The sequence below is a fragment of the Tachysurus vachellii genome, chromosome 26 (assembly GCF_030014155.1).
Source record: "Tachysurus vachellii isolate PV-2020 chromosome 26, HZAU_Pvac_v1, whole genome shotgun sequence".
Lineage (NCBI taxonomy): Eukaryota > Metazoa > Chordata > Actinopteri > Siluriformes > Bagridae > Tachysurus > Tachysurus vachellii.
In genome coordinates, this window is record NC_083485.1 from 6,899,069 (window position 1) to 6,925,400 (window position 26,332).

At 38.8% G+C, this 26,332-nt stretch overlaps 1 protein-coding gene across 1 annotated transcript in view; it reads left to right on the top strand.

The window, feature by feature from the left end:
• Positions 1-462: 462 nt before the first annotated feature.
• ppp1cc (protein phosphatase 1, catalytic subunit, gamma isozyme) overlaps positions 463-26,332 on the top strand; it is a 31,856-nt gene continuing 5,986 nt past the window's right edge. The window contains exons 1-4 of the mRNA XM_060863080.1: positions 463-1,019; positions 7,112-7,243; positions 7,362-7,592; positions 24,820-24,924. Of these exons, the coding sequence (XP_060719063.1) occupies positions 965-1,019; positions 7,112-7,243; positions 7,362-7,592; positions 24,820-24,924 (523 nt within the window). The 5' untranslated portion in view covers positions 463-964. The remainder of the gene's footprint in view (positions 1,020-7,111; positions 7,244-7,361; positions 7,593-24,819; positions 24,925-26,332) is intronic.

A 26,332-nucleotide genomic window follows, 5' to 3' on the forward strand; every position in this document is an offset into this window, starting at 1 on the left:
ACCAACATATGGACTCTGGATTAGAGAGGTCATGTGTCATATACATTTGGAAAAGATTAGATACAGTATAAAAGGGTTCTCTTTTTTTTCTTTTTACTTTCTTTCCATTATTGTTATTGTTGTGATACTTTTACTTTACTCCTTTTTCATGTAAACCTAAAACGGGATTCTGTATTGTTATTTGACTTTGTTTGCAATAAAAAGACCGCAAAAAAATTGAGTGGAAGGTTTCATTTATGTCCCTCATAGTTGCAAAGAATATCAGCAAACATCTACAATATTTTATATATATATATATATATATATATATATATATATATACAAGTTTAGTGCAGATACTCTCACAGCCACTGGTTGTGCTGTTGCCCTCGTTATTCACCAAACCTCGATAAACATTTGAAAACAGCGATTAAGATGTCCTGGATGCCAATAGTGAAACTATATTGTTTTTTAATCTTTAAACATATTTAAAGGGGGGGGGGTCTTTTAAGTCTATTGCATATTTCTACTTCGTAGTTAAGACTCATTTGTCATTCGCGTTTTTTTTTATTAAATAGGTCTACGTTTAAATGGTTTAATGTGACAAATAGGTCAAAATTTCGAGTATTTGGCTATAGTGAATACTGCAATATCGGGTTACGTCGCGTTACTAAAACGTGCAAATTTTTAAAAAAAAATTCTTCTTTCGCAATTGTGAATTTTTTCACTTGGCTCACTTAAGTGAATCATTTTTGGAGAGCCGATTCAGTCGCCAGTCATTCGCCTCTGTTCTCCGACATAAGTGTCCCTATACACGACCGGATTTACCAAACGTTAAAGAAGCAATAAATGAAAAAAATAAATATATCCACTAAAAATAGTCCAAATGTTTCTGTAACTCGGTACTTATAGTCATTAGGCGTTCTCTTGTGTTTAAGTCAAGTGTGTTACAGGAAATCAGTTTGTGTATCTAAGTTAGCAAGACATGGCTGACATCGATAAGCTCAACATAGACAGCATCATACAGCGCCTGCTTGAAGGTAAGACTGAATATGTGTCAGTCTAATGTTTTGTACGCTTTGTACGGTTGGTTAAATTGTTGGAAATGGTAGGCACTCGGCTTGGTACTTGGCTAGCTAGCTTGCTACTAGCATAGACAATTGTGGCAAGCCACACTGTTACTAGCCTTACAGTAGAGATTGTTCTACTTATTTTATGTGTTTCCGTAGTCTTTATCGAGTTAAAGATGGATATGGCTGCTCAGCTAGTAACTGGTACAGAAGTGCACAGTAATGACACTTGTAAATAAGGTTTAGTTTTAGATAGCTGTATTGGGTTATTGTTTAGAACAAAGACAAAGAGGGGACGTAAGTAGTTAAAGATATTGTCTATCATGAAAACTGGTTTGACCGGGTATTTACATTCTTAGGCAGCACTATGGTTATGCTAGCAAGATTAAAAAATGGCCACTGAGATTGCAGCCACTAGCTAGACACGACATTAGCTGGCTAGCTACCGGATTAACAGAAGAGATAGCTAGTTAATTGGTGCCATATTTTATATATGTTAAAAAAAATTCTTAACACATGCACCGTTAAGATCAGAAATATTTGGACAGTGACACAATCTTCATGATTTGGTCTATACATGCCACCAAATTGGATTTGAAATTAAACAACTTCGAGGCAATTGAAGGGCAGACTTTCAGGTTTAATTAGAGGTTTAATTTAAATATCCTATGAAGCTTTTAGGAAATGCAACCATTTTAATACAGTTACCTCATTTCAGGGACCCAAAAGTAATTGGACAATTTGTAAACAAAATGTTCATTTATAATACTTTTATTGAGAATCCTTTGGAGCCCATGACTGCCTTAAGTCTTGAACCCATGGACATCACCAAGTTGGGTTTCCTCCTTTGTGATGCTTTGCCAGGCCTTTTTTTGCAGCTGTGTTCAGTTGTTGCTTGTTTGTGGGACTTTCTGCCTTAAGTTTTTATCTTAAGCAAATAAAATGCATCCTCGATTGGGTTGAGATCTGGCAATTTGACGTGGCCATTGCAGAATATTCCACTTCTTTGCCTTAAAAAACTCATGGATTGCTTTTGCAGTATGTTTTGGGTCATTGTCCATCTGTACTCTGAAGCGCTGTCCAATCAACTTTGCAGCATTTGGATGAATCTGAGCAGAAAGTATATCCCTATACACTTTCGAATTCATACGACTGCTATCTTCTGTCACGTCAACAACAAACACTAGTGACCCAGTGCCACTGGAAGCCATACATGCCCATGTCGCACTTTAGCAGTCATTCATGGCTTCTGGTTGGAGCGTGATTTGATTTAGGGAGCACTGATTTGAGATTTACATGATTGAAATCTCTGACGATGATAAACAATCTGTCGGGGTGAACATTCTGTAGATTGCTAATAGCCCCATAGAGTTCACATAGAGCCTCTTTAGCATTAGTGCCGGATGGAATATACACACACTCGGGGGTATATATCGTCGCTGTCGGGCGGAAACCTCGTATGTCCAAATTTTGTCAATTTCATATTTTTTCACATATCGATGCTATTGGTCAGTCCCCACGTGGGTCTGTTATTTTTACAAGTTATTAACCAATCTAAAGTCTTGAAAATAGCTTGAGCGCAAATCTCAAAACTCCATTGGACACTTCAACTGTCCACCTCTACCTCACTCCGCGGGAGAGCTTCACGGCATATTTCTCCTATTTCTCATATGTCTTCAAAACACTGGGCTCAAAGAAAAAAAATCTTGGCCCCCGCTAGTTCTGGTGCTCGTCTGAGGACAGGAAATTTGCGCAAGACAATCCACTGCAACGCGGACTAAACCCTGTTCACTACAGATAAGGTACGGCATTTTTTTAATTTCCTGAAAAATAATGGTTTTGGAGATACGAGGATTCCGCCCGACAGCGACGATATACACAACAATGAACACTGTGGTGAATTTCCTTGGTAAATAAAATGGGAATTGTCTTAAACAGCTTTACAGAAGTATAGAAACAGAAGGGAGAAAAAAATACAAAATATATGTATGTGTAATAATAAGAAGAAATGTATATAAATGAATACATACAATTAAAGTTTAAAATTAATAAAAAAAAATCTTCATTTAAAATACTATATATCTACCCCTATCCATAATGAGCAAGCCAGAGGTGATGGTGGCAAGGAAAAACTCCCTGAGATGATATGAGGAGGAAACACTGAGAGGAACCAGGCTCAGAAGGGAGCCCATCCTGGTTTGACGAAGTAGCTCTGTAGGAAGAGAAGATCAGACTAGGAACTCGGAACACTGGATGCTCAGGAGTGTCATATATATGACATATATTACATCCCAGGATGCCCTCATGTCTGTCACGCCTTCTGCCTCTAGCCTTTTAGTTATCTAGTCTTTAGCCTTTTAGTTAGCTAGTCTTGCCGGAGTCCCTGTCTGCACTTTGCACATAATTTACATTGTCCATAACCTGATCACAGTCATGCCTAACAATTTCTCTCTCTCTCTGTCGAGCTATATATGCCACTCCGGAGCTCCCAGTGTTCCGAGTTCTTGGCCCGATCGTCTCTAATTACGAAGCGACTTCCTGATTCCTCAATCCTGATGTTCTACCTCTGGCTAGAGTCTCGTCGCCTGGTTGTCACCTTGCTAGGGATTGATCTGCATGGTCAGCCAATGTCTCATGGGATTTTTGTGGATGAACCCACCAGAGACTGTCATGCCTTCTTTTGAACCAATGTTGTGTCAGGCTATATGGTCTGGTCTTTATCAGCAATCAGGTCTGTGCTGAGCTCGGAGTTTGCAATGACCCATTTGTTCCTCAGGAGCTCTCGGTTGCACTGTTGTAAACTGTTGTAGGAAGGACATTATTTACATTTACACTATCTACTGAAGAGTATCATCCAAATAAGGATGGGTTCCCTTCTTAGCCTGGTTCCTCTAAAGGTTTCTTCCTTATATCATCTTGGGGAGTTTTTCCTTGCCGCCATTGCCTCTGGCTTGCTTATTAGGGATAGATATAGTATTTTAAATTTTAACTTTGTTAAAATAATTGTAAACTTCAATTGTATATATTTACCTATTTATTATTTTTTTTTTTTTATTTTTTTTTTTTTTAAAAGGCTGGAGCCAGAAGGTGACACAGACATGAGGGCTTCCTGAGCTGGCCTTCAACACTGACACTTTTCTCCCCCCCCTCCAACCCGTCTGCACTTACCTCTTCACCTCTTTCCCGCACTCCCTAACGTGCTGGCGGTTGACTCCAAATATCTAAACTTCTGCACCTTTTTGACCTCACAGTTCAACTCCGCTCCCTCTCGTCCATATACATGTATTTTGTCTTACTATGACAGACTTTCATTCATCATCTTTCCAGAGCAGAACTCCACCTTTCCACGTATTCTCTACCTGCTCTCTTCTCTACATCCGCAAACATCATTGTCCACGGAGATTCCTGTCTGACCCCACCTCTCAACCTGTCCATTACCATAGCAAACAAGAAGGGACTCAAACCAATCCTTAATGTAGCCCCTTCTCCACCCTGAACTCCTCTGTCTGATCTACAGCACTGCTGTCATACTCCTCTCATACATATCCTGAACTACTCTGACATACTTCACCACTTCTGACATCCTCATACAGTCTCATAGCTCCTCTCTTGGCACCCTATTATACACTTTCTCTAAATCCACCAAGACTCCTTCTGACCAGTTCTGTACTTCTAAATTTAAACATTAAAATTGCATCAGTAGTGCTCTTTCTGGGCATGAAGCCATATTACCTAGCTTCCACTGCTCTTTCCCATAGCTTCATTGTGTGGCACATCAATTTTATACCTCTGTAGTTGATACAACTCTGGACATAGTCGTTATTCTTAAAGATTGGCACTAGAACACTTCTCCATTCCTCAGGCTTCTTCTCAATCTCTAACATCCTGTTGAACAATCTGGATAGAAACTCCACTGCTGTCTCTCTTAGACACTTCCATACCTCCACAGGTATGTAATCCGGACCAACAGCCCTTCCACTCTTGATTCACCAGGTCAACAGTGGCGGTCGTTGTTAACATAAGCATTGACCGATCTGGTATGGAATTCCCATTGATGATTTGCATGATTACATTTGGCACTATTTACACCGGATGCCCTTCCTGATGCAACCCTCTCTATTTACCTAGGTCAAAGTAAGAAAAGATGGAACATAGCAAAAAATCTTCCTACCATACAGTAAATACCTTAATGTGCATCATGCTACAGCTGAACGTGCTTCTGGGTTGAAGTGAGCTCCAAAAGCAATCCAGCACTTCCGCAAATAAAAACAGTGATAACTTTAAACCAAATAAACAAAACATCCATAGTAAACGCACGTTTACATACCTTTTAGCTGATCTAAGGTATCGATCGCTATTAGCTGTCGATCACGCTGTCTTTTGTCAATAAATCCAGCTGTTCTAACCATTTCCAATAAGCAAAAACGGGATTAAATTCTGTAGATAACTGCGCCATTGAATTTAAAGGTTCGGGAAATTAAAATAGAATTTTAATTATTTAACAGCGTTTGCTTAAGATCTCCTTGGCTGATTTGGATGCATCACCCGCCTATCGAAATGTTTCAGCCAATAGAATCGAATGACAAGCCCCAAATTTGTGTCACTGGAAGCAAAATCCAATAGTAAGGCAGAACATTTAGTGTTTGATTAGGTGGAAATGGTGTTTGTAGTCGTAAAGCAGAGTTTCTTCCCATTTTTCTGGTATGCTGCATGTGTTTATGAAAATGATTGACATTTTTTGCACTGGTGCTGGGGGCTCTCAAGTGAAGAGGTTAAATGGGACATGGAAGAGAACCACTTGACTTACTGTTTTATCATTTTTGGTTATCACTGTCTTTTTATCATTCTTGTTATTCTCCCTAATTGTTTTCAGTTGTGTGAAGTTTTGTTTTGTACTATTTTTCTCTTTAGCGCCAGTTTCCCCTAGTTTATTGATGGTTGTCAGTGTGAGGTGCTATGAGATGTGGTGAGATCAAGAGAATGGGGGAAAATGTGATCTTGGTGATTTTGATTGTGGCATGGTTGTTGGTGCCATATGATCTGAGTATTTATATAAATGATAATATCCTGTTATTTATACATACATCATTATCTGGTGCAGTAAAGAAAAAAAAATAGCCAATGTGCAGCAGTTTTGAAGATATGAACCACCTTGTTGAGAAAGGACAACAAAGTATAAACAGACTGGTTCAGAATCTCGGACTTCATTAAATCTTAAGGAAGATGGGCAAAAAAAAAAAAAAAAACAGAAGGCTGGAGGCATATAAAATGTAGGGTCAGAATTTAGCACCAAAAGCATCGATCCATAAATCCAAACTGCCTCTACATTCCAGGCTGCTGGAAGTGGTGTAATGGGCCTGTGAATACCAACCGTCCCTTATGTGCCATAACCAATTTCAGTATTGTTGCGGACCTTGTGCCACACTTCAAGCATGATGTACCATATCACTAAGGAAATGTCATTTCAGTCTTGAACAGTTTAAGTGTTCTTCAGTGGTCTTTTCTGCATTTGAATCCAGAAGAACCACAGCATGAAAGTACACCTACAAATCTGAAGGAATTATGTAGTGCAATCATTTCAACATGGACCAGAATCTCAAAGGGATGTTTCCAACATCTTGTGGAATCAGTGCCATGAAAAATTGAGGCTGTTTAGAGAGCAAACGATGGCCCTACCGAGTATTAATGTGGTTTTCCTAAGAAACTGTCCACTTTATTACAAACTCCTGTGCACCTCTAGTAATCTAATCATTCATGCAGTTCCCAGCAGAACAATGCCCAGAGCATTATACTGCCTCTGCCAGTTTGACTTCTTCCCATAGTGCATATTGGTGCCATCACTGTGTTTTCCAATGGTTTTTCCTTTTTTGTTTTCTTTATATATTTTACACTTTTCTTGCATCATTGTGCCCTATCACAATTAAAAATTCAGATAGCATTTCAGTAATTTTAGCTCAGAAGCTTTTAATTATAGTTGACTGTGACTAGAAATTTACCTGTCTGGAAAATTTTTTACAAAATATGCTTTTTATGGATGTAAGAATGGTGCATTTCCTTTACAGTGAGGGGGTCAAAGCCTGGTAAGAATGTTCAGCTGCAGGAGAATGAGATTCGTGGTCTCTGTCTGAAATCTCGTGAGATCTTTCTCAGCCAACCTATCCTACTGGAGTTGGAGGCCCCTCTAAAGATCTGTGGTGAGTAAAACTCACACAGTTCTGTTCAAACTTAAGCAACAGTACTGTGTGATAGCTAAAGCTATAAATTCTTGTTGTGTTTATCAGTTCTCTAGTGGGCCTACTCTTTTCTTTGCAGGTGACATTCATGGGCAGTACTATGATCTCCTGAGGCTCTTTGAGTATGGTGGATATCCTCCTGAAAGTAACTACTTGTTTCTTGGGGACTATGTGGATCGGGGAAAACAGTCACTTGAGACCATCTGCCTTCTGCTTTCCTATAAAATCAAGTACCCTGAGAACTTCTTCCTCCTCAGGGGCAACCATGAATGCGCCTCAATCAACCGCATCTATGGTTTCTATGATGAGTGTGAGTATACTTTTTTTGGTATTTGAAACATGGAAGGATGTTAAGACACCTTTAGGATATTTGCTGTTTTTTTCTGATACTATTTGTTGATTTTTTATTGACGAATAACACTGCTTGTGCTTCTTCAAGCAATTTATAATTCTATGGAGGGGTTATTTTTTTCAGTCAAGGTTCTTAGAGCTGTAAAAAAAAATGCAGTTATTTTTCTGAGTAAGTTTTCTGGGAATTCTTGTCTATTTTGGGAATGTTGTTGTCGCTGCTCTCTTGGTCGGGGTGACTTTCCAGATTACAGTTACTATTAAGTTTTTACACCACAACATTCATAAAGTGGCACACTTTGGCAGCCTTTGTAACTCAGAGTATGTGCATTTTCATTTTATGACTGTCTTTATGCTGAAGTTAAGAAAAAAGGGTGAGCTTAATGTTGAATGTTTATTCATACTTAATACTGTGTAGCCTCTTATTATTAACCTCTCGTCAATTTAAGTTTTTTGATAATGGTCCTAAGGCTGCAGTGCATAGATGGATTTCAACCCTTTTTTCAACCCAAGAACCCCTGTTTCTTCTCAGTATCCCTACAATATTATTGGGCCTGGGCTATATTTTATTGCAATTTGTTTAAGCATCCAGTTGCAAAAACACTTAAGCACCCAGTAGCTAACATATAGAACGATAGATACTATATTGATCCCGGGGGAAATTCAAGCATCCAGTAGCAAACATACAGAGACGATTCCAAAATAAACACAGTAACATAGTAAAAAAACTCCCTCTTGCCTAAACGTGCACATTAGGTAATTTTCTTTTTTTATTATTAAATAGTATAAAAATTTAAAATTAAAAATATCTAGTAGCAGATATTATGATTACATCTACTACATGTACAGACATATATATGTAAAAGTGTATGTGTACGTGTGTGTGTTTGTATCAAACAAAAGTCTTATCGCCTTTCCCAGTTGTAGGAACAACAAATAATAACTTAACTTCTAGTTGATCATTTGGAATCAGAAGTGGCATATATGAAAGGCAAAGGTACGGTGGCCGAGAAGTGCAAAACACATTAACAAATCTGAAAACACATTAACAAATCTGAAAACACATTAACAAATCTGAAAACACATTAACAAATCTGAAAACACATTAACAAATCCGAAAACAAATTAACAAATCCGAAAACACAACGACAATTCAGACAACCCGGAAGAGGTTGGTATAGTTTGTGATTGGAACACGTACCATTCATTTGACAAGACAGTTTATATAACCGATATGTAAACTCTCTGATCACCCTTAACTTTTTTCAGATAAAGACATGTTGCAAGCTTGGTTACTATAAATGTTTCCTTTGTTATATTTTTGTTATATTTTTAAAGTAATATACCTAATGTAACTATAGTTTTAACAGAGTACTAATAATCACAAAAAAGTATTTATTATACAGTGATCATTTTAATATTCCTTTACAATGGGGTTTATGCATAACACTATGCACATCAGGATACTTAATATAAGACAAAAATTAATAAACAAAATGGAGCCGGCTGATGCAACCCACAAGGTTTATTTAATCATTGGCCAGTAGTACAGTGAAGGTAAAGGACAAAATAAACATTTCATCTCCTAAAAAGTCTGATTTAACTTAAACATTGTCCAATACAAGCCTGAGCAGGACAAAATAAAAACCAAACAAACAAAAAAAAACATTTAAACTCATATAAATGACCATATTTTAGTCGTTTGATTGATTTCGTTACATTTAATTAAATATTGTCCAATGTTAGCGAGAGGACAAAATAAAACAAAATATTTAAATTCCAACATGGAGAAGTCTGATGTAACTCCTAAAGTTTAATTATACAGTCTAATATAAGACAGAGGAGGAAAATAAACTACAGAAAGAACAAAATGGAGTAGATAAATTCAACTCATGAGGTATATTTAAACATTGTCCAGTGTTAGAGTGAGAACAAAGTAAAATAGAAACATTTAAACTACAAAATAGATAAGTCTGATATAACTTGTATGGTTTAATTAAACACTGTCAAGTTTATGACTGAAGAGGAAAAAAAGAAAGAGAATCATTTAAACTTCAAAAAGAACAAAATGGAGTAGTTTGATACAAAAAAGTACAGGAATAAAATGACTGTCAGAGTATTCCTTTGGCCTCTTCCTACTTATTAGGTAAGGCAAGTTTTTCTTTATACTGTAAAGATGAGTTTTTCAGAATTTTGCGAAGACAGTCTATTCCGCTTCTGGTTTAGCCACAGTTCTTCAGTTCCAGTCTTCTGAAGTCCCTCCCTCACTGGTACATCCAGTGCTTCACTGAGCAGTTTGTGTGCCTCTGGTTTGATCTGATCATCAAAATATCTATCCTTGTACCTTGTTTTGAGAAAGCGAAAATAACTATCATTGCTAAATTTCAATTATATTAGCCTAAAAATTATAAAATACTATTTTTAATCTAATACTTTCACACAATACAACACATTTGCCACAAACAAAGTCTTTTTTTTTACTTGACATGTTCAATACCATAAGTATATGTCCAAGTCTTAGTCAACAATCAGGGTATACCCTGCCTGTGTAAACCCAGCTAAAGTCATTCATGTACTGTTTTCTACATAAAATCATTCTATATAACTACATAATGCAATTTAATGTTAAAAATGTGAAATATGGGATGACATCAGCCACAGATGATTTTATTGAGCTAATCTCCTTGATCAACTCTTCAAAAGGTTGAAGAATGGAAACCATATTGTCAATTAATTTCCACTGTGTTGCATTAAGATTCGGGATGTCATAGTCAGCCGTGTATGCCATTAAAGCATGTTTTTGCTCCAGCAGAGAGTTGAGCATGTAGTACGTACTGTTCCACTCTGTCGACGTCCTGTTGTAATCTTTAAGGAGATTGGCCGAGTTGTTTTTGAATATCTCGTAAACGCGAGTATGCTTGGGGCGAATGCTTGAAATTCCCCACAATGCGCCGACAAATAGCCACAGAATCAACGATTGCACGCTGTGACAGGACTCCCTCGCGAACCACTAAATGGAGAGTGTGTGCAATGCACGGCACGCTGCGTAAATTGCAGTCTCTCATGGTCTTTTCTATATTTTTCGCATTATCGAGTAGTACGACATGCACTTTTTCTTCGGGTATGTTCCAAGTCTGCAACATGTCTTTGTATTTAGCAACTAAAGCCCCAGCAGTGTGTGAGACAGGAAATTCCTGGGAGTGGAGAATCACTTGCCTCTTTTCAAAGTCTTCGGTAATCCACTGCTCTGTCAAACTTAACATGGACATAGGGATACGCTAGAGCTCCAAATGTCAGTAGTTAAACTCACCACGGTCACATTTTCGTGAAATAGACTGTTTGTGGCTGTAGACGATTTGATATAACTCTGGGAGAGCAACATCAGTAAAATATTTGTGCCGTGGCAGTTTATATCGTGGTTCAAGATGTGCAATTAGGTGTTTAAATCCAATGTCCTCTGTGACTGACAGAGGCTGGTGGTCAATGCATATAAATTCCATTATCTTCGTGGTTATTTCCTTAGCTTTCTTGCTCTCTGGTGTGTACAGTTCGTGTTTTCTTAGAATGTCTGTAATGGATGGCTGAGTGTGGGTCGCATTATTAGTTACCGTTGCCTTTTTTGCATTTGCCAGGTTTTTGTATTCGCTTGTGGTGGCTCGTTAAGTGCCGAATGAGGTTTGTTGTATTAAATGTTTTGGACAATGCGCCTCCACATGAGATTTCTTTGAAACATAAACGGCAAATAGCAAATTTTTCATTGTTTCTCGAAACGTCATAGTAATTCCACACCGGCGATGACATGACTGCGGCGCCAAAACATTTACGTCCCCACTCATCTTCTACATCCTCACGCATTGACGTCATCAATTGCGATCGGTTCCTAAGATCGGCCAAGTTTAACGACTACCGATCGAGTCATAAAATGTGATTATTGGCCAATACCGATCTTCGGACGATCGATCGGAGCATCCCTAGTACAGAACATAGTCATGGTGCAGTGGAAAAAGAATTAATATTATGTATGACTCCCATGAGCAATGACTCAAATAACTTATTAATAAAGTCATCTGGAATGGCAAAGAAAGCATTCTTGCAGGACTCCCAGAGTTCATCAAGATTATTTGGTTTCATCTTCAATGACTCCTCCTTCATCTTACCTTAGACATGTAATGTTCATGTCTGGTGACTGGGCTGGTCAATCCTGGAGCACCTTGACCTTCTTTGCTTTCAGGAACTTTGATGGGGAGGCTGAAGTATGAGAAGGAGCGCCATCCTGCTGAAGAATTTCTCTTTATACCTCAGGCTGTTGATGTTGCCATCCACTCTGCAGATCTCTCGCACGCCCCCATACTGAATGTAACCCCAAACCATGATTTTTCTTCCACCGAACTTGACTGTTTTCTGTGTGAACCTTGGGTCCATGGTAGGTCTTCCAATAGGTCTTCTGCAGTATTTGCGACGATTGGGATGCAGTTCAATAGATGATTCATCGTAAAAATCAACCTTTTGCCACTTTTCCACAGTTCTTCCTGCAATCTGTGGGCCTTGGCAAATGCAACACGATTTTTTAGTTGTCTTCTGTTTAATGCTGGTTTCTGGTGACCAGTTGTTATGTAGCTCTGCTGCAGTTGAAAAAGGGCTGGCCCTGGACCGTCAAACCAACAAACGGTCCTCTCGAACAGTTGTCTTATGGGGTCTGCCTGACCTGGGCCTGTCATGAACTTCACCGTTTTTTTAAATCTTTTTCTTATTCTCTCCACTTGACATTTAGATACATTAAAGATGTAGCAGGAGACAGGAGACTTGGTCTTCAGGCTCTTGATGATCAGCACTTTGGTCTGTGGTTGAATCTTTGACATGCTGTCAGAGGTCAGGATGCATTTCAAATGAAGGTTGGTTATGCTGGGGTTCTTCTACACACCTGGGAATGTGTTAATTACAGTATTTTTTACAGGTTGATGCTCTAATCTGTGATTTGTTGTATCCTTTAAAGATGTGACAAGACTTTTGTGTAAGCAAAGTCTGACCTTTCTGTCCTAATTAAATAATTAAAAATCAAAGCATGATTTTATTTTGGTAAAATAAGCTTAATCTAGAGGCCTTTGCCTTTCATATAAGCCACTTTTGATTCCAAATGATCAGCTATTTAAATTATTTGTTGTTCCTGCAAATTGGATAGGTGACAAGACTTTTGTCAGGGAGTGTAGTGTAGAAAAGGTTGTAGCTCAGCAGTTATGCTCATACCTACATATATTATGTATAATAGGAATAATATTCATGAAATGTATCAGTCAGGATTTAGGCCTCATCATAGCACGGAGACAGCACTGGTTAAAGTTGTAAATGACCTGTTACTGGCTCAAATCAGTTCGTGGATCTAAATGGTGACTACCAATCAGAGGATTGGTAGTCACCATTTAGATCCACGAACTGATTTGATTTGTCAAATAAGTACTGATCGATATCAGGTCGTTGATCTAAATGGTGACTACTCTAAACAAACTAAGTTAATGTTTGGTGTTCCGCAAGGTTCTGTTTTAGGCCCATTGCTATTTCCCTATATATGCTACCCCTTGGTGCAATTATTTGTAAACATAGTATTGGCTTCCACTGTTATGCTAATGACACGCAGCTATATGTTTTTGCTAAGTCAGATGTGAGTCACCAGCTTAAAAAGATTGAATATTGTGTGAAGGACATTAGAGAGTGGATCCTTACTGTCCTCCTGCTTAACTCTGACAAGACAGAAGTGCTTTTACTAGGTCCACAGGCAGCCAGAAGTAAGCTTTCTGATTACAGAGTAACTCTGGGTGGTCCATCATGTGCAGCAGTAAAAGACCTTGGTGTGATTATTGATACCGGTCAGTGCTAAGTGAGGAATTTGTTATCTTTAGAATGATTTGGATAACTACTGTAAATATCTGTTTAAAGGGACTTGAGGGTAAGGGATCCAGTATGCAGGTTGATAATTTTGAAGAAGAAATCAGTGAAATTAAGTGTTTCTTGAAGGGGAGTAAAACAGTCTTAAGTACTGATCATAAACAGAAATATTATCTACAACATTATGTATCAGATTGTTTGGTCTGAATTTAATTAATGGTCTGAGATTTCTGCTGTTATCAATTTTTTATTGAAATAATTAATGAAGTCGTTACTTCTACAAATAGATGGTGTGCGCTTTTTGACAGAGTTTCTATTCCTAGTTAATTTTGCTACAGTATTAAAATAAAATTTAGAATTAATAATTAATAATAATTAATACAATAAGGCTGGAAATATGCCGATCTAGCAGCACTAAGATTTTTTTTGTAGCTATGAAGGCTTTCCTTCCATGCTAATGATTATAAAATACTGATCATTTAGTTTGACAATATTTACATTCTAATTTCCTTGTTATGTGTTGTCATTGTACCAGGGTGCAAGTTTTTTCTCTCTAATTACTTTCCTTTTCAGTGGAGCTACAATATCTAGGGTGCAGCGATCCAGTCATGGATGATAATTCTGGGAGATTGTTGGTAAATCTCTCTGCAGTAGCAGATGTAAATGTACCTTTAACACGGTTACATGGCGAATTGCACATATCTTTTCCAGAGATATGGTCAGAGATAGATCCTGATTGAGGCACTGTGACTATATTTTCTATAGTTAATCTAAGGGTTAGAACGAGATCAAGAGTGTGACCTCCATTATGAGTGGGGTCCTATTACATTCTGGTTAACCCTTACTGAACAACTGCTGTTCTCAGAGCATCTTCTAACTTGACTAACTTTAGCAAAATGAATATTGAAGTAGGGCTGGGTGATATGGCTGAAAACTGTATCACGATATCAGTGTTTCATATCGGTCGATATCGATAATTATTAATATTTTTTATGACCCATTTAAAATAAGGACCAGGAGAAAAATATATTACATTTAAACATTTTTATTGTAAACTTAACCTTCCTCTGATCATATTCCCCTCAGTTATTAAGACAGAAATGTCAACAACCAGGAAAACTCAAATAATTATAATGTAAACATAAGTCTAAAGTCACAATGAACACTTAAGTTATCTCTTAACGTTTAAGGTGCAAAATGAAAGAAAATGTAAGAAATGCTTAATAAAGTGTAATAAAATAGTGCAAAGTGATAAATATAAACATATGCCCCTTTTCCACCGAGGCAGTTTGAGTGCTGGTTCGGAGCCAGAGCCTAATTTAGAACCAGTTTATACAAATTACATGGAGCTGCACGTACACGCTGGATTCGCCGCGTTTGGATGCCAATGTAGGTTCACAAAGCCATGAGCATTAACAGTAAAGCAACATCCGCCATTGATGTGTTTGTGTTTGCCGCTGCTGCGCTAACGTTGCGGGCACACGTGACACGTATACAGTGACGTCAGACTCGGTTCTGTGATGGCTCTCTAGCCGGTGGAAAGACAAACCGGTTCATACAAGGTTCACCAGTGGAACAACTTTGAACCAGCGCTAGCTCTGAACCAGCACCCAGTTCTTTTTGGTGGAAAAGGGGCAATAGAGAAACCTGAGAATTTAGTGCAAGTTTAGTGCTATTGCATAATTTGCAGACGACATTGGTATGACTACAGTCAGACTTATAATATCCAAAAAACTGACTTTTCCTCTTTTATTTACAATTTCCTCGCTCGCTGCGGCTCATTTTCTGCTTATCAGTTGCCGGTTACTGAAGTGGAATCCAGCAGACCAGCACGAGACAACGATATGGTGCAACCAAACATGATACTGTTACATGATTGGCTGTTAGCGTGTCACTCCCTACGTTGCTAGGTTACCAGAGAGCGAGTGCCTTTGTTAATGCAACCAAACTTGCTTCGCAACCTCTTTTTTCTTCTGACAAAGAATAAAATGTCTGATCAAGAACTTAAAAGGTAGTCTCCGATGTTTGAAAGCCAATGTCGACATTTGAAATCACCAAAACAAACACGCCCCTAACCCAAATGGGTCCCACCCCTGTATTGATAGCTCCACCCCACGCATACATACGTAACCCAGGCAACTAATGGAAAGAAATGTGTCTTTATCATAGCTGAAGGGAAGAACAATACGATTGCAGATAAACAACCAAGCAAAAATGGCACACAAGCATAATCATGCAAAGGATGGCATATATTAGTTCTGTGAAACAAAGCAAAACCAACGTTACTCACTTATGGAGAAGGAAAAAAAGCAACCTGCAACACAGATTGGAGTTTCCTGAGTAAATAACTCCTGAGCTAAACGCTGTTACTAGCAAGACGCAGTTGTAGCTGCCTCTCTACATTACTACGATAGAAAAGAAGTGTTATTCGTGTAGTAACAGCATTTAGCTGTTAGCTTAGTAGGAGTTATTGACTCAGGAAACTCGAATCTGTTCTCTCCAGCGCTGGAAAGCTGATCCTATATTGACACGGGTCCTACTTCTTGCCTTATCGTAAGTCATTATTCGCTTTCTTTCTTCATTTTTATCTGCCATGTCAATGTTAAAACCGCTTTCTGCTAATGTCACACATGCGCACTGAACACTCTCTCCACCGCATATTGACAAGACCCGCCCCTTTCTGCTCTTTGGCTACACGTTTGTTTTGATTTTTGTTTAGTTTGTCTTTCCGACTCAGAAGCATTTTCTGAAGCATTTCTCAAACATCGGAGACCCTGCCTTTAAAAGAACTGTAATAAAAATTACATTTCCTTTTTGGCCGCAAAAAAAAGAATAAAAATATCGAACGTTTTTTCGAACACATTTTTTTATTGATATTGATGTTTTTATTAATATCACATGTCTATCACGATACATATCGTTATCGTTTTATCGCCCAGCCCTAAATTGAAGTCTCCAACAATTACTGCTTTGTCTAAAGAAACAACTAGGTTTGAAATGAAATCTGGAAAAATTCACAGAGGAATTCAGAATATGATCCAGGACTCCTGTAAATAACAATTAGAGGAACTGACTCAGTAGACTTATTTTTTTGTGGCTACATACAGTGGTGTGAATGTTTGTAATGTTTCAGATAATCAAACAAATTTAAATATTATTCAAAGATAACATAAGTAAACACATCCTGCTGATTTTAAATGAAGGTTTTTATTATTAAGGGAAAACAAAGTCAAAACCCACATGGCCCTGTGTGAATAAGTGTTTGCCCCCTGTTAAAACATAACTTATGTATTTTATCACACCCGAGTTCAGTTTCTCTAGCCACACCCAGGCCTGATTAATGCCACACCTGTTCACAATCAAGAAATCACTTAAGTAAGACCTGACTGACAAAGTGAAGTAAACCAAAAGATCCTCAAAAGATAAAAATCATGCAGAGATCAGAAGAAATTCAGGCACAAGTCATAAAGAAAGAAAATAATTGAGAGTGAGAGCCATTATCCACAAATGGCAAAAACGTGGAACAGTGATGAACCTTCTCAGGAGTGGCCGGCCGACCAAAATTACCCCAAGAGGGCAGCGACGACTCATCCAAGATGTCACAAAAGACCCAACAACAACATCCAAAGAACTGCAGGCCTCACTTACCTCAGTTAAGGTCAGTGTTCATAACTCCACCATAAGAAATAGACTTGGCAAAAATGCATGGCAGAGTTCCAAGACGAGCAAAAAGAACATAAAGGCTCGTCTCAGATTTGCCAGAACACATCTTGATGATCATTGAGTCTTCATTTGCTCGAATCCTACATCTACTGAATCCTACTGAGATGCTGTGACATGACCTTAATAAGTCGGTTCATGCTTGAAAACCCTCCAATGTGGCTGAATTACAACAATTCTGCAAAGATGAGTGGACCAAAATTCATCCACAGTGCTGTAACAGACTCATTGCAAGTTATTGCAAAAGCTTGATTGCAGTTTTTGTTGTTGAGGGTTCCACAACCAGTTATTGGGTTTAGGCGGCAAGCACTTTTTCACACAGGGCCATGTAGCTTTGGATTTTGTTTTCCCTTAATAATAAAAAACCTTCATTCAAAAACTGCATGTTGTGTTTAATTGTTAACTTTGATTAATACTTACATTTGTTCCATGATCTGAAACATGGTGGTGACAAACATGAAAAAAAAAAATTAGGAAGGGGCAAACACTTTTTCACACCACTGTATGTTGTAACATACAGTGGTGTGAAAAAGTGTTTGCCCCTTCCTAATTTTTTTAACATACTGTAGTATGTTAGTATGAAGAACTTCGAATGAGTTAAACATATGTTTAGATTTTTGCTTGATGCCTAGCTTATCATGAATAATTAAGACACCTCCTCACCTGCCTGTTAGGCATGGCTGATGTATATAACTATATCTAGGCAGACAAGCTTTGTTTAATGTGACAAACTGGTTTGGTTTGACCCATGTTTCTGTTAAACACAGAACACTGAATTTCTGGTAATCATTTAATTAGCCATAAGAGCTTTAGATGCAAGAGATCTGATATTTAACAGTCCTAGCTTCAGATCAAAGGTGCTGGTTGTGCATTCACTATGATCTACAGTCGTATGCAAAAGTTTAGGAACCCCTGACAATTTCCATGATTTTCATCTATAAATATTTGGGTGTTTGGATCAGCAATTTCATATTGATCTATCAAATAACTGAAGGTCACAGTAATATTACAGTAGTGAATTGAGGTTTATTGGATTAACAGAAAATGTGCAATATGCATCAAAACGAAATTAGACAGGTGCATAAATTTGGGCACCCTTGCCATTTTGTTTGAATACCTGTAACTACTTAGCACTGATTAATTGGAACCCACAATTGGTTTGGTGAGCTCATTAAGCCTTGAACTTCATAGACAGGTTCATCAAATCATGAGAAAAGGTATTTAAGGTGGCCAATTGCAAGTTGTTGTTCTCTTTGACTCTCCTCTGTAGAGTGACAACATGGAGGCCTCAAAACAACTCTCAAATGACCTGAAAACAAAGATTGTTCAACATTATGGCTTAGGGGAAGGCTACAAAAAGTTATCGCAGAGATATAAGCTGTCAGTGTCCACTGTGAGGAACATAGTGAGGAAATGGAAAACCACAGGCACAGTTCTTGTTAAGACCAGAAGTGGCAGGCCATGTAAAATATTGGAGAGGCAAAGGATGGTGAGAACGGTCAAAAACAGCCCACAGGCCACCTCCAAAGACCTACAACATCAACTTGCTGCAAATGGTGTCACTGTGCTTCGTTCAACAATTCACTTTGCACAAGGTGAAGCTGTACAGGAGAGTGATACAAAAGAAGACTTTTCTGCACACATGCCACAAACGGAGTCGCTTGAGGTATGCAAACGAACATTTGGACAAGCCAGCTTCATTTTGGAATAAGGTGCTGTGGGGTGATGAAACAAAGATTGAGTTATTTTGTCATAACAAGGCGTGTTTAAGCATGGCAGCAAAAGAACACAGCATTCCAAGAAAAACACTTGCTACCCACAGTAAAATTTGGTGGAGGTTCCATCATGCTGTGTGGCCAGTGCCGGTACTGGGAATCTGGTTAAAGTTGAGGATCACATGGATTCCTCTCAATATCAGCAGATTCTTGAGAATAATGTTGAGGAATCAGTCACAAAGTTGAAGTTACTTTGGGGCTGGATATTTCAACAAGACAACGACCCAAAACACTGCTCAAAATCTACTCATGGCATTTATTCAGAGGAACAAGTACAATGTTCTGGAGTGGCCATCCCAGTCCCCAGACCTGAATATCATTGAACATCTGTGGGGTGATATGAAGCAGGCTGTCCATGCTCAGCAACCATCAATCCTAACTGAACTGGAGATGTTTTGTAAGGAGGAATGGTCCAAAATACATTCATCCAGAATCCAGACATTACAGGCTATAGGAAGCATCTAAAGGCTGTTATTTCTGCTACAGGAGGCTCTCATAAATATTGACGTGATTTTTCTGTTGGGGTGCCCAAATTTATGCACCTGTCTAATTTCGTTTTGATTCATATTCCGCATTTTCTGTTAATCCAGACCTCATTTCACTACTGAAATATTACTGTGACCTTCAGTTATTTGATAGATCAAAATGAAATTGCTGATCCAAACACCCAATTATTTATAAATGAAAATCTTGGAAATTGTCATGGGTTCCTTTTTATATTTATATAATTTTATGCTAATAAGGTTACTAAAACTCTCACTACTCTTAAATGTAAGCCTTAGCTTTACCCTAGGCTTTGTGACTTTTAAAAGAGGTGACTGACACAGGCTGCTCCACACAGCAACAGAGAAGGCTCGGCTGAGCGAAAAAGACTTCACTGCATCACTATTTTTGTTGAATAGATTTTTGTACCTTAACTGGGTTCCGGAGGCAGTTTATAACTTTCTGGAAGTGGAGTTTGATCAGGAGATTATTCCATTATGCTGCATTATTGATGTCTGCAGTCGGGTGCTCTCATGTTTGCTCTGTTTACGTAGTTTTTTTAGCTTGGAATTTTAGACAATAGGCTGTTGACAGAGTAACATTAACGTTCGGTTAAAAAGGTTAAAACAATGCTGGTGTAGTTGTCATTGTATGCACTTGTGGGAGTTATATGGTACATTTAAGTTACTCTGTCTTTTGCAGACAGCAAGATGTAGGCTATAGGCTAGTTAACCTTAGCATAGCTTCCCGTCACTCATTAACTTAGTTGAAACTCCTCACATGGATTTTGGGCAACCAAATAGAAAAGAGTGTGGCTGCTGCTGAGCCATCTCTTGGTCCTCCACCAGCCAAAAAAAACTTGCTCAAATTCTGTGTGGAAGCATTTTACAGTCAGTGCTGCAGATAAAACCAAAGTGATATGTAATTTGTGCAAAGTCAAATCAGCAGAGGCAGAGATATCAAACATCTGTCAACATATGCTATGCGTAATCACATGCACTTAAAGCATCCTCTTCTGGTACTGTCTGCCAACTCCCCCACAAGAACCAATCCCCCCACCAGCACCAATTCATCATCACAGCCATGTTCTGCCAAACTCTCCACAAGCACCAAACCATCATCACAGCCATGTTTACATTTACATTTACAGCATTTGGCAGACGCCCTTATCCAGAGCGACGTACATAAGTGCTTAAATCTCTAACATTGAATACATTAATGCTGGCTCACTAAGTTACATACTTAAGATACCACGAGTTTAAAACATTTGTTCAAAGTTACAATGAAAGTGTCAAAGGTGTGTTTTTTTTTTTTTTTTTTTTTTTTTAAAAATGCAAAAGATAATGAAAGAAGTGCTAGTTGAAGTGTTTCCTGAATAAGTAGGTCTTCAACCGCCGCTTGAAAATAGCCAGTGACTCAGCTGTCCGGACCTCTAGGGGAAGTTCGTTCCACCACCTTGGTGCCAGTACAGAGAAGAGTCTTGTAGTATACTTGCCTCTTACCCTGAGAGATGGTGGAACCAGTCGAGCAGTGCTGGTAGATCGGAGGGTGCGGGGTGCAGTGCGAGGAGTTATGAGGGCTTTGAGGTAGGAGGGAGCTGGTCCATTTTTGGCTTTGTAGGCCACTGATAGTGTTTTGAATCTGATGCGTGCAGCTACCGGAAGCCAGTGGAGGGATCGCAGCAGCGGGGTGATATGCGAGAACTTTGGCAGGTTGAAAACAAGCCGGGCAGCTGCATTTTGGATCATTTGCAGAGGACGGATTGTGTTCATAGGTAGACCCGCCAGCAGTGCATTGCAGTAATCCAGTCTAGAAATGACAAGAGACTGAACAAGTACCTGAGCAGCCTGTGTGGACAGAAATGGTCGAATCCTTCTAATGTTGTAGAGAAGAAACCGACATGAGCGAGTCACATTAGCAACATGAGAGGAAAAGGACAGTTGATTGTCCATGGTTACCCCAAGCTTGCGAGCTGTGGCTGAAGGGGAGATCAGATCGTTGTGCAAGGATATAGCAAGATCATGACCTGGGGATGAATCACCTGGGATGAAGAGCAGCTCAGTTTTGCTAGGATTAAGCTTTAACTGATGAGCAGTCATCCATGATGAAATTTCTGCCAGACATGCAGAGATCCGGTCAGAAGCTGTGGCATCTGCGGGTGGGAAAGAGAAGATAAGTTGTGTATCATCAGCATAGCAGTGGTAAGAGAACCCATGTGAGGAAATAACTTCACCAAGAGAGTGAGTATACAGGGAGAAAAGAAGAGGACCAAGTACTGAGCCTTGTGGGACGCCAGTGGAGAGTCTGCGTGGAGCAGATGTCACTCCCCTCCATGTTACCTGATATGAGCGTCCTTCCAGGTAGGAAGCGAACCATTCCCAAGCTGATCCGCAAATCCCAAGACTCCTGAGGGTGGCTAAGAGAGGCTTATGGTTGACCGTATCAAACGCTGCTGAAAGGTCAAGGAGGATAAGGACGGATGAGAGATTGGCTGATCTAGCAGCATGTAGTTTCTCAGAGACATCTAAAAGGGCTGTCTCTGTGGAATGAGCTGCTTTAAAGCCAGACTGGTTGGGGTCTTGGAGGTTGTTCTGTGAGAGATAGACAGACAGTTGATTAAAGACAATGCGTTCAAGAATTTTTGAAAGAAACGAGAGAAGTGATACCGGTCTGTAGTTACTGATGTCTGATGGATCCAGAGCAGGTTTCTTCAGGATGGGAATAACCCTTGCTCTCTTGAAGGTAGTTGGTACCTGACCAGATGCTATGGATCTATTGGTGATAGTTGTAATGAAGGGCAGAAGGTCTTGCGAGATGGTCTGGAGCAAAGTGGAAGGGAGTGGATCCAATGGGCAGGTGGTAGGATTGCAAGACTGGATGAGTTTTAGAATCTCTTCTGCTGTTACAGTTGAGAAATGTGACAACAAAGGTGTAGGGGAGTCCATACTCTGAGATGTAAGTGCAGTCGGGGCTGAAGTGAAGGTCCGGCAGATTTCCTCAATCTTCTCCTGGTAGAAAGAAGCAAGTCAGGGAGGATGAAGAAGGTGGAGCCGGGGGGTTGAGCAGAGAAGAGATGATGTCTGCCATGTTCTGCCCCCGCAAGTCAGTTTCAATCACCGATATTAGCTGCATTTAATGCAAAACAGGCTTACAAATAACAAACACAGTGGGAGAAATGATTTGCCTTGACCTGATGCCCTACTTAGTAGTGGAGAATAAAGGTTTTCACAAGCTTCTCAATGTGGTTGCACCTCAATACCAACTACCATCTCGTTGGCATTTCTCTCGCACAGTTATACCACAACTTTACCAAGATGCGAAAACAAAAGTAAAAGAAGCTCTCTGAAAAATTGAAGGGAAATTTGTGCACTGCACGTCTGACATCTGGACGCGCATTTTTTTTCCACAAGGAATAGATGAACATAAACTTGTGACAGCACTTGTCAAGTTGGAGGTTCTTAATGATCACACAGCAGCCAACATTCTACATCACCTCCAGGCCGTTGTGAAACAATGGCAAGATGATGTTGGAGCGAAATTATCTGTTGAGTATTTTGTCACAGATAATGCCATTAACATGGTTAAGGCAATGGCTGATGTTAACTATGTGCACATTAGGTGTATGGCTCACACCTTACACCTAGTGGTAACAGCTGCTCTAAAAGAGTGCCGGGGAGTGACCAGTGATATTCATTGCTCGCATGATCACTGGGTTTGTACACAGATCAAACAAAGCTGTGAACAAACTTCACAAAATCCAGGAAGAGCTTGGCCTTCCCAAGAACACTTTGGTGCATGATGTGCCAACCAGGTGGAATTCCTCCTTCCACAGTCAGAGACGACCGCTGACTACCATGAGTGCAGAGATGGATCTGGGAGGTGTAATGTCACACCATCAATGGGAACTAGTGCAGGCCATTGTGAAAATACTACAACCATTTGAGGAGGCAACACTCACTGTGTGTGAGGATGTTGCGTCTCTGTCTTCTGTTATCCCTTGTGTGCAGGCTCTCAAGACTGCATTAACAAACTTAAAGGTGGATGCGGATGTACGTACAGGCTCATCCAGAGGCACTTAAAATGGTGACCACATTGCAGTCTCAGTTGACTCAGCGCTTCCAGGCTGTTTGATGACTCCAGGTCATTACTTTAAAGCCACACTACTGGATCCCCGATTTAAGAGCTTACCCATGTCAATACTTAGTACATTAGAGTTTGACAGGCTCAAGGCAGATGTGGCTGCAGAGAGAGAACTCCAAGTGGATGATGTTTCTGGGGTACCTGAAGCTGCCAGTTCATCCTCAGTTGAGAGTGAGACCAGTGGGCGAAAAAGCCTCTTTTTGGGGGCAATGAACAATCTTGCTAAACCAAAAGCCAAATCTGCCTCATCTGTTGCTATGATCTCCCTCAAGATAGTTGTCACAAAAAATGATGCAGTCACAGCCAGCCCTAGCTCATGTGGCAATGAAATATCTCACCTGCCCCCAACAAGCGTCTCCTCTGAGAGGATCTTTAGCACAGCAGGAGATATTGCTGTTTGTTTTTTGGCAGACAGTTGACAATAGCAGGGCTGTATCTTTTTAGTATTATATAGAATACAACTTTTGTTCTGCCAGATCTCCCAGTCAGGGGTTGATAAACTTTAGTTCTTGGAATTCTGTGCATTAGAAAGAAGTTCTTTCAGAAGAAGAACAGATCTTTGAAGTATTATTTGTTTTTATTCTGTCTGTTCAGCGTCCTCCAACAAGGACGGGTGGTGGTGGGGTTCATAATGTTCACAATGGTATTTTATTAGTTGTTGGTTTAACCATGGATGAGGTAATGTCTGTTATGTTATTTTCTTTTCAATGACGTTCCTTGTTACATGTTCAAAAACATCAGCCAATATTGCATATCCATAATTATTATAATGAATATAATTAAAGAATACTTACACTATAACATACATTAGAAGTGTAATGCAAAAAAACTGGATTTTTATGCCTAATTGGAATTTTACTCGAATACAAATACAAATACTTTTCCCCCTCAACAAATACAAATACAGATACAAATACCGGCTGCTTTGCACACCCCTAATAAATTTTATATATATATATATATATATATATATATATATATATATATATATATATATATATATATATATATATATATACACATATTTGTGGAGAAAGGCTGCTCTATGTGTCATGTTTTATTGAGCTTCATTTGTGAGAAATAATGTGAATTATTTGTTTATTTATTTATTTTTTGTTTGTCCTGTCTCTGTAGATAAGACAACTTAGCATAACTTAATCAATCTAATGCGCATTTCACTCGTGTCTCTAGGCCGAAGGCGCTACAATATTAAGCTGTGGAAGACATTTACTGACTGCTTTAATTGCTTACCCATTGCTGCCATTGTGGATGAGAAGATCTTCTGTTGCCATGGAGGTGAGTGTGGCTACCATGACATGAAACAATGTGTAAAGGCAAAAATTGATGCTGAAAGTAGTTGGCAACAAACTTATTGATTATTTGGACTGCATGATGTAGCATGCTGTGGCATGCACCATCAATAAAAGTTGAAAACATTGGTGCATATTACAACAGAGAATACAGCATGTGTATTCAGGTGGGTTATATTTCAGTTTCTGATCATTCATTTGTGGTCACTGTGAGAAACAATCATGAGAAACAATCATATCTGCTGTGTATTGTTGTGCTAGTTCTGGTTTTCTATCTGTTTCACACATTTATTGGCTTTTTTATTTATTTTTCTTGCAATCTTAGAGAAAACATCGTCATTCTTATTTGGCTTAAAAGACAGTAGACTGTATCACTGCTCGATGTATTAAAACGAACATGGCCTCAAATTAGTGATTAGATATGACTAAAATGTTAATGTTTTCTCACCTCAGTAACTGTGCATTATGCATTGTTGAGCACTGAATAGTGTTTGTTATTTGAGATATTTAAGCAAATTTGTTTGAGATCAAAAGATTATTATGAGACGATGGGTCAGAATTTCATCTTTCCTTTTCTGAAATTTACATCTAGAACTTTTATGCTAAAAACCATAGCACCAGTGGTGACAGACTGACATTTTTTCTACTTGAGCAAAAGTATTAAAGCAGACAATCTAAAATAAAATAATTAATACCTAAAATTAATACCTAATAATGATGGGTTGACTTTCTCGTTGTCAGTTTTGGAAAACAATTAGGACATGCCTGTTGTCAGACACATGTTGCCATATTTTTAATCATGCTTGAAGTTGATTGACACTTCTAGATGTAAATATCAAGATATAAAACCTGAAATTCTCCTCTATTATCTCATAAACACCTAACTCCTCTTTCTAGCAAAAAAATTATAATAATAATGGTCTTGCCATTCCAATACTTACTGGGGGCTGTAGTTTAAAAAGGTTTGTGCAACTACAGTTGTGTTCAAAATTATTCAACCCCCAATGCTGTAAATGGTTTTAGGGAATTTAGTGTACATTTGTAATTGTATTCAGAATGAAATCCTACAAGGACTTCTTAAAGAACCATATGCAACTAAAATGACATCAATTAGTTTTGTAATACAGTAGTAAATGTTTCTTTTGTGAATTCTTCATTGACATAATTATTCAACCCCTTAAAGACTACCACTCTGAAGAACAGAGGTTCAATGAAGTGTTTTCAATCAGGTATTGAAAACACCTGTGGATATCAGGGAGCAGCAATAAAGCCTAATAAGCACCAATTAGGCAGCTTTAAAATGACTGTGATACTCAGCTCCTTCTAGACATTTACTGGTGTGGTTACAAACATGGTGAGGTCAAGAGAATGGTCCAGGAAGACAAGAGAACAGG